We start from the raw sequence: 19,602 nt of genomic DNA on the forward strand, positions 1-19,602 counted from the left end.
TTTGGTGTGATATGTTGTTGAATGTGAGGAGGGAGATTTGGGAGATGATAAACAGGAAGAACCCATGAGGTGGAGGGGAGAAATGGCTCCTGCTAAAGCCAGATGTTCAGCTTAATTGCATGCTGTGGAGCAGTAACCCTCTGATCCAAGGCCAGCCCAAGGGGGTTGTGCATTGGGCTGAGCCAGAAAGGAGATCTGGTTCCTGCTACTGCCTCTGTTTCCATTTATTCTGTGACCTCAGGCAAGTCAAGTCATTTTCTCTCTCTGGATTGTATTTTTTCTCACATGTAACAATGGACTGCTGGAGGAAACTACAATTCCAGAATTCTCTTCAGAGAAGAGCTTTTGAAGGTGATAAAGGATGCCTGTTAGTTGATTTAGTTCTATAACTTTTTAAAGAGTTTTTAAAGTTCATACTATATATTATTGCTAAATAACCCTTCACACAGAATTTAATAAACATTTCAAAAACAATGAAATCAACTGTAGTACTCAAAGCAATGTCTTGACTATAGAGGATATTAAAATTCTATTGAATGATTGAATGAATGAATAAATGTAAGGCACTAAGAACATTGCTAACATCTCAAAGAATAAGACTAAAGCAAATTTGTGAGATTATTTGTGGTCAAGTGACTTTCAGGCAATAGTAAATTGGCAAATGTTTCTAAAAATCCAAAGATTTTTTCTAGAATGTAAGTCTTTATGAATGTGAAAAACCCTCAGTTCTTCCATATCCTGATTTTCTGTCTGGTTCTATCAACTGTTGAGAGAGAGATGTTGAAGTTTCTAACTATAATTGTGGATTTATCTATTTCTCCTTTCAGTTCTAAGATTGCTTCACACATTTTGCTGCTGTAGCCTACAAATGCTATTGGAAAATAAACTTTTACTTACCAGAAATGGGGCGGTGAGAAATAATTTGAAAAGCATCTTCAAGGGAATCCAAAGTTAGAATTAAATTTTTTTAAGGTTACCAAAGGAGAAAAACAGAGATCAGTGGCAACATTTAAGGATCAAGATTTAAAATGCATGCTCAGGAATGAAAAAGAAATTAGAGATTTGGCCTCAGTATTTCCAGAGGCAGAAGATCAAGAGTTGGACTGGATGACCTGAAGATCCCTTTCAACATGAAGATTCTTTGATTTACTGAAATTCCCTCCAGTAAGTAAGATGAGTAAGATACTCTCAACAATAATGGCTGACTAGAGGTAGACATATCATTAGAAGCCGATACCATCTATCTAAGAATTTGGAAGTAACTTGTAGATACAGAGTGACCACACTATGTTAGCAATTATTAGCAGTAGCTATGGCTAGGGGAGGCCCAGGGTAATCCCAAACTACCCTGAGTTTGTACTAAAACTCAGGAAGATGTGGGTATATGTGTGTGGCATGAATAAAATAAAACAGTGGCTCACTGAATTCTTCAGCAAATCTAGTAATTTAAAAGAAAAGCCAACATGATTTATGTGGAGAGAAATCAGGCTTTGAGTGACCCATTGGAGTTCTTTGAGGTAATAGGCGAGAACACGGGTAAGGTAGATGCAAGTGACTATACTTTATTCAGACTTTCAAAAGTCTTTCATGAAAAGAAAAGAGATGAACATATGGGAAGGAGGAAGAAAAAGAGAGGGAAACAAACCATAAAAGACTCTTAACCAATAGAGAAAAAAACTAAGGGTTGATGGAGGGAGGCTGGTGGGTGATGGGCTAGACGGGTGATGGGTATTCAAGAGGGTATGTGTTGTGATGAGCACTGGGTGTTGTATGTAAGTGATGAATCACCGAACTCTACTCCAGAAACCAATATTGCACTGTATGTTAACTAACTAAAATTTAAATTTAAAAAAGTCTTCCATGAAGCTACAAAAAAGATAACTCTTCATGGGATTTGAATGACATTTTTTCATAAATAGAAACCTGGATTCACATTTGGCCTTGCATTTGAATATAAAACACTAAGAGTATTACATCCATTAGTTAGCACATAGCATAGAGCATGAAACATAGTAGTCACTCAGTATATATTTGTTGGATGACATTTAATACTCACGACAACCTTCTGAGATGCCTATGATTATCATCTCTATTTTAGAAGTGAAAGGACTGATGGTTTAGAGAAGCTTTCTCTACTAAGAACAGACACCAAGATTCTCCCAGTCTCTCTCAGTAACCTACAGCCTGAGCGCTTATATGCAGCCTATCTTCATCTGCTTCCCAAACTATTCATGATTTGCATAGCTTCTAAACCCAGGCTTTGCCTCCCTTTAATGGTCTTGTATGTGGGCTTCCAATCTTATTTACTTATTTACTAAGTATTTACTACTTATTTACTACTTATTACTTATTTACTACTCCTCCAGTGCTAAGTTTCCCTGGCCCAGTCTGACTCCTGGGACCTGAACCTTGCTAAGGTCCTTCGGTGTCAGCATTCCTATTCAAGCCCCTTATATTAATTCATTCAAATGATTTATTGGACCTCTCTGCGTGCCAGGTTTAATGCCAGGTGCTGGCAGTAAACATGACAGTCTCTGCCCTCAGGGAAACTATTACAAGACCTTGGAAGTGTGGGCATTTTCTGATAGGAAAACAAGGAAATAGGTAAGCAGAAATGATTTGGAAGAGAAATGTTACCTCAGGAATAAGTCCTGGCATAGAGCCTATTTAACATTCTTATACATGGAAAATAAGAGATATATACAATGAAATAATCTGGTTTTCAGAAAGTGCCAACATCTTACCAAGGAGTGAAATGCAAGTTGATGGAGATTTATTGTAAAAAGAGCCAGCAAGCTATCCAAAAGGGCTGAACAGAGAGCAACGTGCACTCTAATACTTTTGGCAAACACCAGTGAATGCATTTAGGAACATGCAATCTAGTCTGTTTATAGGATGATGGGATCTGAGCTATCGGGGAGTCAATTCAACAAACACTTGTGGCTCTACTCTTTGGAAGAAGACATGTGCTGAACACCGCAGGTCATATGAAGATGATGGAGACACAGATCCTATTCTCAAATACCCTGAGAATTATGGATAGGGCTCAAGGAAGAAAGTGGTATTTAAGATGAGTCTTAAATTATGAGTGGGATTTGGATGGGTGAATATTTGTGAGGGGAAAAAAAGAAAATTCCAGGTAGGTGAAAGAGCATAAAGCAATGATGCAGGAAAACTTAGGGTATTGCCCTGAAATGGTAAAATTTCCAGTATGGTTGGTGGGTAGGGCACATGGTAGAGAGTGGAGGGTTTGAAAGACATGATAGTAGATTAGGGCTTTTGACTGCCTATCTTGGGAGCCTGCACGGGAAGAAGAGAGGGAAGTCAACTGATGTAGGCTTTGGGATGTTGAGGAGAAACATGTATGTATTTAGCCATAGATGATTTATGATAGTAAAAATGGAAACACTCTAAATATTTAACAATAGAGGACTTACCTTATAAACATATATTGGATTACAAAGCCACATTAAAAATTACCTATACTCCAGGAGTTTAAAAAGACATGAGAAAAGGCACAAAATATGATGTTTAAATAAAAAAACCCACAATGTAAAACTGTATTACAGCACGACTTTCATTAGAGTAAATCTATATATAACTGATGTTTTTTAAAATTGAAGTATAGTTGACACACAATGTGACATTAGTTTCAGGTGTACAACTTGGTGATTTGACAAGTCTATACATGATGCTATGCCCACCACAAGTGTAGCTACCATCTGTCACCATACAATGCTATTATAATAGTATGGACTGTATTCCCCAGGCTGTGCCTTTTATCCCTGTGACGTATTCATTCCATAACTGGGAGCCTGTGCCTCCCCCTCCCGTTCCCATTTTGCCCATCTCCACACCGCCCCCCATCCCCTCTGGCAACCATCAGTTTGTTCTCTGTATCTATGGGTCTGTTTCTACTTTTTGTTTGTTTGTATAACTGATTTCTAAAACAGCATTAATATATGATTATTCACAGCCTTTCCTCTGTCCTTCTCTGCTTCTTTGGAAAATTCTGATTTGCCCATCCTTACTCCTCTCAATCTTGTGAACTCCAGCCTCACCACGCAGATCCATGTTTCATGTGTGGGCCTCTTAAGAAAGGGGATGGGGATCTACACTGTAAGTTCATTCTCCAGGGGCAGAAAGAGGAGGGGGAGGGGGAGGAGGCAGCGGCATGCTCTGAACCAGAGGCGGGGCTGAGGAGCTTGGGGAAGTGAGCATGAAAGGAGAGAGGACTTAGGGTGTGAGAGGGCTAGGGTCTGGAAGAACTAGAGAAAGGGGAGTTTACCAAGTGTTCTTGTAGGTTATATATTGGGTATTCTTTAATGTTCTCAGGAGAAACAAATGAAGACTCGTTTCTGGCTGCGTGGGACCCCAGATCTTATTTACATATATGTACCAAAAAAAAAAAAAAGATTGGAAAGAAAGAAACTAAAAAATTAGAAGTAGTTAGCTCTGCATTGATGGGATTATTGGGCATTGACACTCTTATGTAAGTTTTGAATAAAAACATGTATTAATAGTGGGGAGTGCATTATTGTTTAAAGAAGATATAGTTTCAACAGGGTAGTCTGGGCAGGCTGAACTGTAAAGGGTTCAGAGATGAGTGGGGGTGATAAAATGGGTTTAGATATCTTTCTCAAGAAGTCTGTGTGAATAGGAGAGATTTGGTCAAAAGCTTAAAGAAGTGGGAAATCCAGGATATTTTTTGAGAGAGGGGGCTTTTAGGGATGGCAGAGCTAAAGAGTTTGACAAATTAGACAGCAAATACCCAGGGAGGGTGTATTTTCTGGCAACACTTTTGGTAATTTGCATGTCCTAGAGGCAAAGGGAATTTTATGGCTTGGTCTTTAATTACCTGTGAGGTGTTTATCACTTGATCCAAATTATACTGGTTGAGAACTAAGAGGTAATTTCTCAGCTGAGGCTTAACTGGCTCCAGTCTGACTTTCCAAAGGTCAAAAGGTTAGGGATGTAGTAATAAGAAAGATAAACTTTAAAGGACTCTGATCTTTAAAGAGGAATGCTGATTCAGGAATGCTAATTGAAATCTGCAAAATCACAGTTAAACTAGATGCAGATTTGTTTGTTAAATACTGAGATTCCAGAAGTTAGAGGAAGGTATATGATGAACTAAATTCAGTATATTTCTTATGTGAGATTTTAATGGATTGAACTTGTTATGTCCACAGGCTGAATCTAAATATACTCAAAAAGAGTTTGCATTAATTCTTAGACAATTGTTTTGGGAACATTGTCCTCAATCTTCCTGGGAAGGTATCAAAGATGACAGTGATGATAGCATATCCCATGATGCTTTCTTGGAGGAAATACTAAGTAATTTTCAAGTCTTCAAATTCCCAGAGATGACTAATGTGGGGAGTTGGTGAAACTGATGAATTATTTATTTTGGTCTGTGACAGGTGAAGACACACCTACAACACAGGCTTCAACAGAGAAGGACTGTCAGACGGGTACCTAAATATAATTTTCTGAGACTTTCTCGATGAGAGTCTGGTGTCCATATTTGGAAGAGGTTATGAGAAGGGAGAAGTGATGAATGCAGATTGTGTGGTTATTAATGAAGCATAAAAATGGAAAGAGATATTAACTTGTCAAGAAGGTGTAAATGAAAAGACAAGAGGATCGACATAGCACGAACAGCCAGGATTTGTGTAGCAGGGCAAAGGACGCAGGATGGCAGGGAGGTAAGTCACAGAGCAAGATGATAAACTGCTACCTTGGTGGAGCTTTTGCCCACAGAGGCACTATTGAGTTCTGGGGCACAGCTGTCTCAAAGCATGTGAACACAAGGTCATAAATGGAAACAAGGGAAATAATGGAGAAGAAATTCATTTGGTGGCCATCATACAGACTGTGTTTGAAGGAATTCAAAACAGGAGAAATGTAACAAGTTCAAGGAGAAGTGCAAAGGGAGGCTAGAATGGGTAACACAGGGAAGGAGAGGAAACAAACATATAATTAGTATCTACTAGAAAGCAAGCAGAAACTGTTGGTCCAGCTCTTTTGATGCCTCTACATTAACTCAGGCTTTTTAATGCAGTTGCCTCAAACTTCCTTCTCAAAATGTATGTTAACTAGTTATGAAACAATAAAATAATGTGCAAAAATGGTGTACTTGACTCTCGCCTATGATGAGAGACTTCCATTTTCTCCTTTGTTAATTTCTACATCATTTGAGTTTTTATTAAGTATGTATTACTTTTATAACAAGACAAACCAGAAAAATTCTATCAGAGGGAGGTTAGCTTCCCTGGATAAACCACCTGTACTACAAAATAATCACTATAAAGGGGTGTATTCATGTTAAATAAAATGTATCAATAATAGTCATAGAAGTAATAATGTGTAATAAAAACATGAGCATGTTACTTATTACACTCACAGTAGACTCATATCACACTCATATTTTCCTTAAAGTTTAGGCTTAAAACCTGACCCCTATCCCAAATAAATTATATAAAAATAAGTGTGGCTCCACTGTTGGCCACACAACCATAAACAAATCTATGAAAATGTATTAAGTTTATAGAGGCTTTGATGATTGGTGTGGGTGATATGAGTAGGCAGGGGCACTGAAATTTCCCACTCTGCCTTATTGACCACTAGTTATTTGATAGCTATCCTAAAGGCCCCATGAGGAGTACCTGGGTGGGTCAGTTGGTTAAGCATCTGCCTTTGGCTCAGGTCATGATCCCAGGGTCGTGGGATCAAGTCTCTCATTGAGCCCCTCATCAAGCCCCGCATCCGGCTCCTTGCTCAGCAGGGAGCCCGCTTCTCCCTTTCCCTCTGTTTGCTGTTCACTCTGCTTGTGCTCTCTCTCTGTCAAATGAATGAATAAAATCTTTAAAAAGAAAAATAAAGGCCCCATGATTTGAATTCCCAAACATTTGCGTATGGCCTTTCCCTGTAATCTTTCTTTTAGTCTAGCTCAATTCAGTGTAGTTGTTCTCAAAATCAGTGTACATAAGAATTACCATACAGGGTGGCATACACAAAACCATGTATCCTATAATTTGTGGGTGATTCAAGGGATTTTTCAGAGATAATTTTGTTTGTACTTAATTTTTGTCTTACTTGATGATTCTACAACCACCCTGTTCCTTTGTATAATATGAGATTTGGCTCCACTTGAGAGAACTATCAGAAATTTAATTGGGTATTACCTTATGCTGCCTGAAGAAAAGAATAGGGAAAATTCTTGTGGCTCAAATACCCTCTCAACCTTCCAAAATTAGTATTTATTAAATGCTTAATTTATTTAGCCTGACCAGGAATTCTGTCAAAGTAAAGGCATCCATCCTTTATATTTTCTAATAGAAGATAGAGTCTCATTATTAAGCCATCAGGTCTCTTTATTGGTCAAAAACAAACAAGCACGACCATTGTAACTCTAAGAGAGAAATTAGCAAATTTGAGATATAACCCATTGAGGAATCCAGCAGATTCCCAGAGAATGAGCAATGACTTTGGCTAGAATGATTTATGGCCCTTTAGGAGCTGGGTGGGGAACTAGGTGGTTAAATGAGGATGGTCTGCCAGATGCATTCTTAACCTAAGGGTGGGGGAGAAAGTGGTCAGATGGGCCTGGTTTAGGGAACCAGGTGAGACTCAAGGATGAGGTGAAGACAGGGTCCCCAGGTTGGTTGTGCAAATTGTGATCTGCACAAGAGCTCTGACTGGAGGAAGTGGAAAGGGGCAGGACCTGGCTTTGGGTCTTGGTAGGGCATGGTGCCTGCAGGGTTGGGGGCTGGAGCAGGAATTGACCTGTGCTGAGAGGCAAAAATAGGCCAGTGGTGAATGGGGAGGATGTTTGCTTCATGCATTAAACTTCACATAAGTTTAAGGGGCAGTCATTTAGATGATATATCCTGTTTTCAAAATGGCTGTGAGATGGCTAACATTTTAAGTTGTTAACTCAAATTTTGTTTTTCACTCTGAAGCCCTCCCTTCTGTCCCTGCTGGAGAGGAGTTAAGTAGCATTTAAGCAGGTAATCCGTTCTCTGAGATTTCTGTAATTAGAAGAGATGGAGCAGAGCAGGAAACCAAAAGTGACTATGATTATTCTGGCTTTTGTTCTGCAAAAAATCTAAGCATTTAGGGGAAGGGGAGTTGTAGGTATAGACATAATGTCTTGGTAAACGAAGGAGAGGCATCAGATTTCCTTGGGCTGTGGGAAGGAGAGAATGAGAGAGAGAGAGAGAGAGATGAATTGGCTGATGGATCTGTGTGGACTTTAAATACAAAGAAGACTCTTGAACCTACAACCAGCAACTCCGAGAAGGAGGGAAGAGTTGTGTGGCATACCCAGGACAACGAAACCAGAAGTGGACTGACAGATGATTCCCTGCCCAAGCCTCTGCACGATGGTAGCAGAACAGTGGGCATCTCAACATTACCCAATGAGGGAGGACCAACCAGCATGGCCCAACCCCTACTCCTACTTTGGCATTGTTTAAAGCCAGCGATTCCCAGGGAAGACTGAAATGAAGTTGTTTTCTGTCAATTTGGCAGATAGGGACCTCAGAATAAAAAAAAATAATATAAAACAAAAAAACACATTGATCTGAATATAAAATTCAAGATTTTATACTTGATATTAGACTGTTGCCTTAAGTGAGTATATCAACATGGCTGTATCAGGGTCCTGGGTCTTGCCTCTCATGTGCCAGACACTGTGAAGCATGTTCACACCTGTTCTTCCATGTACTCTTCACAACAGCACTGCATGGCAGATGTAATTACCCCAGGGTACAGGTGAAACACCATGGCTCAAAGACCCAATGGGTAAGTGGAGGAGCAAGGATGCAGACCCAGGTCTGTTTTACTTCCTGCATTATATCTGTTATCCGTGGCATGTACCTAAGCTAAGAGACAAAGGGAATACACTAGAGTTCTCAAAGGTAAGGAACAAAAACAGAGCTCTGTCCACTATAGTATTGGATCTGTCTCATTACCGAAAGCAGAGTATATGAATACACACACACTCACTCGTGTGCGTGAACAGTCAATTCCAAAACTCCCACCCCAGGATGAGCAAAATAACAGACATACTTTAGCATTTATTTTTTTAAAAATGTCTAATTTCTCAAAGACTCAGGTTTGACTTAAATATTTAGAGTCAAGGCTTTGGATACATGGTGTGCTCCAATGCACAAGACCAGTTTACCTGGTTAGGGTCGGGGTCAACTTCATCCCAGCTGTGAGTGACATGGCCTTGGTCGATGGATTCAAAGGGCTTATGAGAAACTGAAGGTAGAATCCTATAAAGCCAACTGGGGGAAAACAAGGACACATAAGCCTTAGGGTGGTGTTATGAGGGATATGCAGACTGCTCAGGAAGTACCATCAGGAAGATGCTCAAGTCAACAACGATCTGTGGGCTTTAATGTGAGAAACAATGACACAGCATCACTTCTTAATAGCCACCGCTACCCATGGCCCTGGCCTTTTCCCACCTTTCCACTCTATCCATCACTCTCCAAATTGAGGCTCTGGCTCTTGGTGGTTCCCATACTGACAAAAAATGAAGAATTTTCATTCCCAGTGACAACTATAAAGGAAGGGGAAAAGTACCTTGAGGGATAGCTGTACAGGAAAATCCATAGAAAAACATTAATGTGTATACGTCATCAGATACTAATTCTTACTCTGGAAGGTGAGGACAACGAATCTTACATAGATTGAGAGAACATGGGTAGTTACTTTGTTATTTTTGAAATACATTTTTTTAAAAAATTATAAAAGTAATACATGCTATTGGTAGCAATAATTTAAGTAATTCAAAAGTCCCTAAGGGTAAATGGGTCCTCCAATTTGTCTTCCAATTTCTTCAGGGCCAAGTACCAGAAGCATCAGAGCTTAACAATGTTCTTGTGTATTCTCTCAGATATCACCAGTGCCTATATAAACAAAATTGCCAAATCATTGTACCACTTTATTCTCACAACAATAAGGAGTGAGCGTGACTGATGGCTCATGTCTTCACAAATATGGGGTATTATTAAAAATAATTTTGACCTTATAGGTAAAAAATAGTATCTCATTTTTATTTTGTATTTCCTTTATTATGAGTAAGGTCGAGGATCTGTATGGTTGTTGGTCCTTTGTAATTTTGCTATGAATTACTTGTATAAATCCTTTACCATTTTTCTACTGGGTTATTTATTTTTTTGAGATTAATTTGTAAGAGGTTTAGGAAATTAACACTCTGTACTCCAACATTGTAAAATCGGTCCATATATTCTTATAGTAAGTACATTTGTAACTTTGTTTTCTTTTTTTCCCCTCCCATCCTTCCTTTCTCCCTCCCTCCCTCCCTCCCTCCCTTCCTTCCCTCCTTCCTTCCTTCCATCCTTCCTTCCTTCCTTCCTTCCTTCCTTCCTTCCTTCCTTCTTTTCTTCCTTTTCAAGTTTTATTATCTGCATATGTCAAGGCCTGAGACAAAGATCTGCCTGCCAGGACCCAGACCTCAGGCTTCAGGAAGAGAAGAAAACTCTGATGCAGAAGTCCTGAAGGACACCAGGAGAACTATCTGGAAGTTGAGAGGGACTCTGAAACTCACTAAGTGGGACCCATGTCCTTTTAGAGGTCATCACTCTGGCAGGGTACAGAATGACAAGGAGCACTACCTCTGACAATGGAAGACCAGACCTGCTTGAACAGGCTATGGCCCCTTAAGCCCTAGGTCAGTCTACTTTAAGGGGTGGAGTGTGCCTGGCCCCACACTGAACCATTTGGGAGATAAGAGGGCTAGATTTATCCAGTGTCCATTTGATTCCTCTACTTCTAAATGGTATGACCTCAGACCCTGGGCTCCAGGCTATGAATAAACTAAGCCTCTGCAGTTTCCAGTAGTGTCTGGCGTTAAGGGCACCTATGGGTATCTTAGAAGAAACTGTGATCCTGGGCAAGTTACAAAAATTACCTGATCCTGTTTCTCATCCTTATCTCCTAGGATTGTTGCAAGGATTCAGCTTATGTATCTAGAATGTCTCACACACAGTAGGTGCTCACTTCCTAGATATGAATTGGATTGTCTGTCTATCCCTAATCGTCTGGGTTTTTATGATGGTCCAAATTTTCCACATTCTCTGTCTTGCTTTTCCCCCTCTCAGTACCAAAGGGATCAGCTAACTAATCTGATAAAAATTAACACTTAGCAGGTATAATCTCTGATAGTTTTGTGAGAGCCCTCCACTCTGTGGTTTAAAGGAGCAGTGACTCACTCTAAGAATCCCAGGCTTGCTCACCTATGGATGGAACTGGTTCTTTCTTTCCACTTGGGATTTGGAACATTTTCACAAAATTATTGTGGATACCTTTGGAGAGTTCTAAACAGATGGGTGAGCCATGCCTAGTGTCCCTTATTTTTTAGCTGTTTATAAAACTCCCCAGGCAGCACTACATTGCCCTGGTCAGAGATTTAATTCTGATTCAAGGAATCATGCCAACTTCTTAATGAAATGCCAACAGCTCCTTTTCAGCCTCCTGGAACAGAGCTAAGCTCCTGCTGGCTGAAGATATCGCTGAATAATGGGGGTAGGCAGCAGAATCTGGAGTCAAGGTGTCCCATTAGCGAATGGGCCATAAAGTCAAGAACATAGTCATGGAGGCTAGGTTGTCATAAATTAGAATGGACAGGAATTGTCAGTGTGCTTACCTTACCTTGACTGTTTGGGATAGCAAAGAGAGGTGATTAAATAGCAATAGAATTAACCCCTGATTTTTGGCAAGTATGAGAAACTATCTCTTCTCTCCATGCACATAGCTATCAAGAGAGAAGCACTATTGATATGGACATGGTCGCATAGCAGTTGCCATAGCTCACACTCAGCTCTCTGACAGCCTCCTAGGCATACCCGGTACTGGAAGGAGAAACTCTGCTATGGTGACAGGAATGATGGTTGGAAAAATTAATGTTCATTGAGCACTCACCGTGTGCCAGGCAATGTGCTAAGTACTTTATAGGCATTCTTTCCTTTAATCCTCACCACAACTATGAAATAGGTACTATCATTATCTCTTTTACAAATGAGGAACCAGAGGCTCTGAGAGGGTAGAGACTTGCCCGAGGTCACACAGCTAAAAAGAGAAGGAGGCAGGATTTAAACTCAGGGGACCTCACTCCAGAGTGGGCCTAATTAACCACCAAAGAGAACAACCTGTCATTTGTGTGGTCCATTGTGCTGTTGTACTTGCTATTTCATTTGCTTCTCAGGAGGAGTCTGTGGAGGTAAACCCAGTCCCTCCCACTACGCAGTACCAAACCAACTGCCCTCCTCCCAGATTTCCAATATCAGAAGCAGCCCTCCTCACAGAGGCCCTAGCCTGATATTCCCATAATTTGACACTACTCGATTAAGCCACAGCACTTACTGTCTCCCCAAACCACACATCTATTGCGTTCAACTTGCCCCATGGGAGTCAATCAAGGGAGTGAGTTCATTGACCTGGCTTGTGGGATTAGAGCAAACATGGAACATGACCCATTGTGCTAATGAATGTGCTTGGTCTCCAGCAAAGGCAAATTCCAAAGAGTAAAACCTTATTAATTCAAACCACAAGGGGCCATGATACATGACCTTTCAACTGCCCAAGCTTAGTTATCCAATATCCAAGAACATAATACTTCATAATACTTCTATCTTCTAAATAAGAGATACTGAATCATCTGTAATTCTGAGTTAACCATTATTTAGAAAAAAAAACAAGTAAACCAAAATTGAAAACTCAACTGGACAACCCTTAGGGGAAGGCCAGTTTATTGGGAACATTTCCTTCTGAATACAGGTAAGAATTTTTAAATGGAGCTGGACATGTGTGTTTTCTGGACGTTGTGCCGCCGCCCTCTCACTTTCTTCTATCAGGCACTTGATCTTAGGTGGAGATGAGGCCCATCCCCTGATATCACCCAGAACACAGCCTGTGAAAAGCAGAATCTTGGGCAGCTGTGGAAGGCTATGGCCCAGTGTATGAGCCAGCACTAAGTACTAGTCATAAATCCTACAGTCTGCAGGTCAGAATTAATCTAATCCAGTACCTTCTTTTATTTATGCTCCGTGGACAAGTGAATGCCGATCCTGAGAGCTGCTCAGCATACAGATTGTAAGGGCAGACTTGAGGATTGTTCTAAAACAAAGGAGGCAATAAACAACATCACTTCAATCCAAAAACCATCCCAACCTTCCCAACAAGCAATTCAGTGGAGGAATTCTGTCCTGGTTGGGGATGCTCTGGGACAGTGCACATGACCATCCCCTACCCATACATACTTTTTGCAGCAACTGTTTAGGTGACTTTCCCCCTGATTAGAAAAGCAATACATGCATAATGTAGAACATTTATAAAATATAACCCATTATCTCACCATCCAGAAATAACCCAGTGTTGACATACTGGTGTATTTCCTTCCATTCTTATCCTTCAAAACGGGGATACAGTGATGGATGATATGTGTAGTCCTATAATGGTCACGATTTTTTTTTTTTAGAGGAAACACTATATCCTGAGCATTTTTTCATGCCATAAAATATTCTTCAAAATTTTTGAAAAAAATTTTTGTTTGCCATATTTTTGCTGTTGTAACCAACACTAGTATAAATATCTTTGTGGATACATTTTTAGGACTGGTTATTTTCTTTTCACTGTCATATCTTAGGCTGTTCAAGGGGACTACAAGGAAGTCCTCTTAACCTTGAGCCTAGGGGATCCTCCTGAAAGTCCTATAGTTAGTCTTACTATTTCAGATTGGGTGCTTTCCCATAGGTAAATACCATCCCACTTTAATCTTTGTATTGTCATTTTTCTGTAACCTAATTGTCTTAAAGATTTGTGAAACTCCTAGACAATTCCCAGGAACAATGTTGGATAGGGGCATTTTGGCCTGAGGGCTGCTTATTCATTCCTACAATTCAGAGCTCTCTGAGCTAATATTCTATTCATTCATACCTGTCCTTCTGGCAGGGCACCCGGGCAGCGAGGGTCTTCTGAGGCACATTCGTTCCCAAATCCAAGAATGTACTGCCAGTGACAAAGACACAAAGACTATCATTAACAAGGTTAAAAGAACATTTCACAACATTGATAGTCTAATGAAAGTAAGAATTTCTATATGGACATGTGTTTGTGTATGATGTTCCATATATAATATGTTTGCTTTGTCTCAGCATATGGGCCATTCAGGAAAGGAAATATGCTCTGTGTGAATTTTAAAGACTACCAATTAATTGCAAGAAGACTGATGGATATTGCATAGACTCTCCACCCTTAGCTGTGCTTAGTTGATTTATGGGCTTGTTCTTAATGATCCCACTCCAAGAACAGGTTCTTTAATTCTTTTTTCCACCAGGGAGTTCTGGAGAAGGGAGATAACTCAGGCATCCCCTCAACTCCAGATTGTGGGATCTTGCTGGGCCTGGATGGCAACCTCCCTGAGTATGGAGCTCCATTCCCCTCATACTCTGATACAAGCAGCCATAAAGAGGCATGTGGATCCAATCTACAGCAAACCTTTATTATCTGGTTCACCTATGGAAGACTTGTGTATATGTTTCTATTTTGTGGATACATGAAAATGAAGTTTGAAGATATGAGAGGCTTTCAGCAGAAGTGCCAGACCAGAGTCTGTCCACAATGGTACAATGGCGTCTACTTGATGGTCAGCTTTTTTACTCTATACCCAGTGGGAAAAAAGTTAGGGACTTTCTCAACAAAGCAAAGTATGGGAGCCCCTGAATTTACTCTTACGACACTTAACACATCTATGAGTTCTTGTTCACTGTCTGGCTTCTCTGCTAGTTGATAAGCCCCATGGAACCTGTGACTAGAGCAGTCTTGTTTACCTGAATGTGCCCTGTGCCTGGTTTACCAGAAGGTACTCAAGAGATAGCTGTTGTTTGACTTAGCCTTTCACCTAGAGCCTATTCTGAGTGTATGTATGCTGCTAAAAGTGGGGTTAGAATCCACTTTTCTTTAACTTAAATATAAAAAAATGGCCATTTTCTTCCCAGAGTTGTTCCTAATAAACCTACTTAATTGTAGCCTAGGATAATGAAAGTATAGCCTTGTTCAGTGAGTGAAATGCCACCATCTGAGCACATGTCTTTAAGAGATATAAGAAGGATGTAAGTGGGTGTAGGGTAAGCCCTCCAGAGTTCTCAGGAGCATGGAGAAGGATCAGCTAAATGCAATATGCCCGGATGTGTAAGCAATGATCGGGCTGTTAACTGCTATATTTGGAAGGAATATCAAATGTGAAAAGTTATGACCTAGAAAGCCATGGAAGTGAAATTATTCCTTTTGCCTCCAGACACAATTTTATTTTTGTATATTTGAAAACCTGTCAGCCCGAAAAACAATAAGTTATATTATACACGGATAGGTTAACAGCAGTAACATAAGGTTTGGGCTGATTTCTTTGGGAAATGGCAGAGCGTGCCGCATTCAGGCTCTCCAACTGAATACAGTTTTCTTCTTTCAGAATGGACCTCACGCTCACCGTCAGCGGGATTGAATTTGAACTGCTGAGAAATGGTAATGACCCCAAATTTTCTTCAATTCTGTGTAATGGAATTTTAGACCAATCTGTGACTGAAGCCACTGAGCATTACAGCGCCTTTGCTCTGTTCAACTGCCGCATTGTTTCTCTCCACAAGAGAGGCAGGGAGGTTTGAGTGCTGAGGAATCCCGCCGAATCCTCTCCAGGCATGGGTGGGTTTACTTATTAACCTTCCCCATTCTTCGTAACTGCTAGTCTCAGAACAGAGTCCAGGGTTATATATATTTTTGGAACAAGGGAAAAGACACTTAGTATATGTAGTTCTGAAGCATTTGCTTCTGACTGCTTTAAAAAATAGAAAAGAAAGGAGAAAGAACAGCTGGTAGTTTGGAAGGGAGCCACCCAGCTCCGAGAGAGGTGTGAGTTCTGAGCCGGTTTCTGCAGCTTAGCTTTGGTGCATTGGCTGAAGAGGAGGTGGAAAATGCTGACTCACTCTCCAGTCAGTCGGTTTTCCTAATCCTCGGAGAGAATTACAGATGAGTTTATTAGAGCTTTCAAATGCCATGTCCCTTACTGCTGAAGGCATCTGCTTTGAGGAAGCAGTATTCTGCAGCTGCTTTCCCAAGGTGCTGAGACCAAGGGCAGAATCTGGACTCTGCTTGTATCAGCTGGGAAAACCCAAGCGTTCAACTCCAGCTGGTTCAGTGACTATGTACAAATACACCTTATGCAAGAAGAAAAGAAAATCTAACATTAAGCAAGTGAGTTTGTATGTTTCCTTCAGTCCAGGTTTCTGAATAAATGGATCCAACATAAAAATATGATTTCACTTTTTTTTTTTAAAGATTTTATTTATTTATTTGACAGAGAGATAGAGAGAGCACAAGTATGCAGAGTGGCAGGCAGAGGCAGAGGGAGAAGCAGGCTCCCTGCTGAGCAAGGAGCCCATCGTGGGGCTCGATCCCAGGACTCTGGGATCGTGACCTGAGCCGAAAGCAGACGCTTAACCGACTGAGCCACCCAGTTGCCCCTGATTTCACTTTTTTCCCAAGAGAATGATCTGAATCTTTTCTAAATGAAAGGACAAATCACAGGGCTCCATGTAACTTCAGTGCCATCGGTGTTCTGACAGCCGCCTAGTATACCGCTTTTTAAATCCTCATCTGGTCCCCAGGATGTTCTCTGTGTGCCAGAGTAGGCTTATGAGGTTCTCTCTCCCGACTCTGATTCTGGGTAACACCCTGATGGGATGAGCAGATGGTGCACCTCACTGCCTTGCACTGGGCGTAAAGGAAAGAGAGAGAAGTCAGGGTGGAGATGCAGTTAGAGCTACCTTGTTCCTGTAGAAAGAGTCCAATATTTCTAATGAACGGTGTTGGGAACAGAGAACAGAGGTTGTTGGGAACTTGCAGGTTATTGTGGTAGGCTGAATCAGGACCCTCAAAGATATTTATGTCGGAATCCCTGGGACATGTGCGTTACTTTATATACTCAAAGAGACTTTGCAGATGTGGGTGAAGTAAGAATCTTGAGACGAGTTACCCTGGATTATTTGGGTGCACCCTAGACATAGTCACAAGTGTCCTTAGTAGAGGGAGGGAGAGGGAAATGGAGATCTGACTACAGGAGAGGAAAAGGCAGTGCCATGAGGGGAGCGGAGGCTGGAGCGGTGCATTTCCAACATGGAGAAGGGGCCTCCGTTAGGGACTGAGAACTATAAGAGAGTAAGTATGTGTTGTTTTAAAAAAGCCACTAAATTTGTGGTCATTTGTTATAGCAGAAACAGGAAACGAATAAAATGACAGTATTAATGGGTCCTATCTCTGGCTAATAGAATCACCCCCAGAAATTTGATAAACACAGACCCAGACCTAGTGAATCAAAATATTTGGCGGGGTGGGGGTGGGCAAAGTCTGGATATTAAACACCTCTTCATTTTAGAAATGAGGAAATCAAGATTTGTGGAAGTGAAGCAACATAAGAACATGGGGTGATCTATTTGAAATTTAATTTTATTATTTTCTTTTGAATTTTCTTCCCTCCGTTGTGCTGCTTTTATGTAAATGTGATTTCATTTGAGGCTTTGTGTTGATATAGCCATTAAAATGAAGAAATAAAAGCTGAGAAGTATATTTTTTGACTTATATAATGTTTATTGATTAGAATGATGCAATCTGGCTCTCCGTATTTGGATTCCTGATCTCTAGAGCTAACCTTTGCTTGTGGAGATTAGACAGCAGGCAGGGAAGAAAGCCTTTGAAATTGAGAACAAAGACCAGCATGCAATTTACATTGGTCTGCTGGTGCTGTGCATAATAAGTTGCTAAAAATTTCAGCAGGATAGGATTTTAGATATAATTTATTTATAAATGGTAAGGATGTTTCCAACCCCTGCTGAACTCCCCCATAGGGTTTTCATCAGGGAACAGTTTTTATGCACTCTCCTTCTTCCAAGACTTCGGCTACCACCATTGATATGATAAGCTGCCATATCTATTCTCTCCACCCTACCCACTCCCCTGAGATCCAGATCCATACATCCCACCATGTCCTGGGTATCTCAACTTGGCTGTCCCCATAGCAGCTCAGATTTAGCTGCAACTGTCTTGGCTCCCAGAACATTCTGGGCTGTCTGCATGTGCCGTGCCTTTGCACTCACTGTTTCCTCTGGCCCCCACCTCTTTTCACTTGGCCAATTTCTACTTTTCCCTTAAGACTCAGCTCAGGAACAGCCTCCTTCAAGAAGCTTCTCTTGACCCTAACTAGTCCAGACTCAGTTCCTTTCTGATATTAATCTGTGGCATCAGTACTAACACATAATATTTGCTGAATGAAAGAATGAGAATTCCTTTGCAGCCTTTCCAACTCTTGGTCAGGCATGAAGATAAGCTCATTTACCTCAGTGTGGAGTGTTTTCAGGATCCCTATCAACTAGGGAAATGTTTGGTTCTTCAAACTCAGCATCAGTTGAAGGGCATTAGCGAAGCGCTTAAACTCTGTCTCTTAAAAGAAATCTGCAGTATGGCCCACCTGGCTTGAGTCAAAGTTCTGGGCAGGTCTATTCAGTTCCACATGCATGTGTTGAGCCCTGATGCTAGGTATGGTTTTAGACACTGGGAAAAAAAATCCCTTTACCTGGACTTAAGGCCTTCAGTTCATTAAATGCCTCTAAGGCTCCTTTTGGAGCCTGGGATCTGGATTCAGACAAACCAGGTTCTGATCCAGGTCTCCATCACCTATAAGCAGAGACCTTGGGCAAGCCACTTAATCTCTCCTAACTTTCCTTCCCTTATTGGTTAAAGAGAAACAAGAGTGCCTATATCCCAGATTTATTTTGAGGATTACAATATGAGTTAATTCATTAATAGCACATAACCCACACATACTTTTCAATTGCACATTAAATAATAAAAAGGAATTATTTCCTAGACGAAGTGCTACGGCTTCTACTGGCCAAGGGCCGATTGTGGATCCTCAAAATAACTGAATAGATGAAGCAAATATAATTGGTTGGCTGGAGGCAGTCCAGGAAGCTGCAGCAATGGGAAGATGTCAGGGCGTTGGGCTGGGAAGCAGACAGTGAGAAATGTGTCTGGCCATGGTGGAGGGGAGCCCTTATGATGTCTACAGGTTCCCAAGACAATATTTCAAACGAACAAAGGCAAGAGATAGACAATGAAGGCTTCATCTCTTTTCTTTATCACCTCTCCCTCAACCCCCCAGCCCAAGCCTCAGCCATGCCTGCGGACACCATGGCAAAGTCTCTGAACACAGGGATTTGGAACGGGACCTCGGTAAGTCCTTTCTGACTCTGACACTCTGGAATTCTCAGAAGCTTCCATAGGTTCTGGCTGAAGAAGCCACAGCAAACTTGGCAGAGAGTCTCTTACCTTCAACTCGGCCATTTTCCCTCTGCTGCAGGTGTGATGACTTCAGGAAATGCAGGCTCAGAGAGGGTATGAAGCCAAAATGCTTCTGCTGCTCCTTCAACCCACTCTCTGGATGTTATTCCCACCACTTCACTGTGCTCACTGGTTAGCAGGCAGCTCAAACTAGTGACAAGAATTGGCCAACTGATAACT

At 41.0% G+C, this 19,602-nt stretch overlaps 1 protein-coding gene across 1 annotated transcript in view; it reads right to left on the reverse strand.

Moving 5' to 3' along the window:
- HGD (homogentisate 1,2-dioxygenase) overlaps positions 1–19,562 on the reverse strand; it is a 42,008-nt gene extending 22,446 nt beyond the window's left edge. Inside the window, exons 1-4 of the mRNA XM_025868859.2 lie at positions 19,411–19,562; positions 13,972–14,043; positions 13,064–13,152; positions 9,191–9,296 (exon numbers count right to left, since the gene is read on the reverse strand). Of these exons, the coding sequence (XP_025724644.1) occupies positions 9,191–9,296; positions 13,064–13,152; positions 13,972–14,043; positions 19,411–19,425 (282 nt within the window). The 5' untranslated portion in view covers positions 19,426–19,562. The remainder of the gene's footprint in view (positions 1–9,190; positions 9,297–13,063; positions 13,153–13,971; positions 14,044–19,410) is intronic.
- Positions 19,563–19,602: the final 40 nt, after the last annotated feature.

This window comes from Callorhinus ursinus, unplaced genomic scaffold (genome assembly GCF_003265705.2).
Source record: "Callorhinus ursinus isolate GAN/ISIS: 27379988/994484 unplaced genomic scaffold, GSC_fseal_2.0 scaffold1, whole genome shotgun sequence".
In the NCBI taxonomy this organism is placed as follows: Eukaryota; Metazoa; Chordata; class Mammalia; order Carnivora; family Otariidae; genus Callorhinus; species Callorhinus ursinus.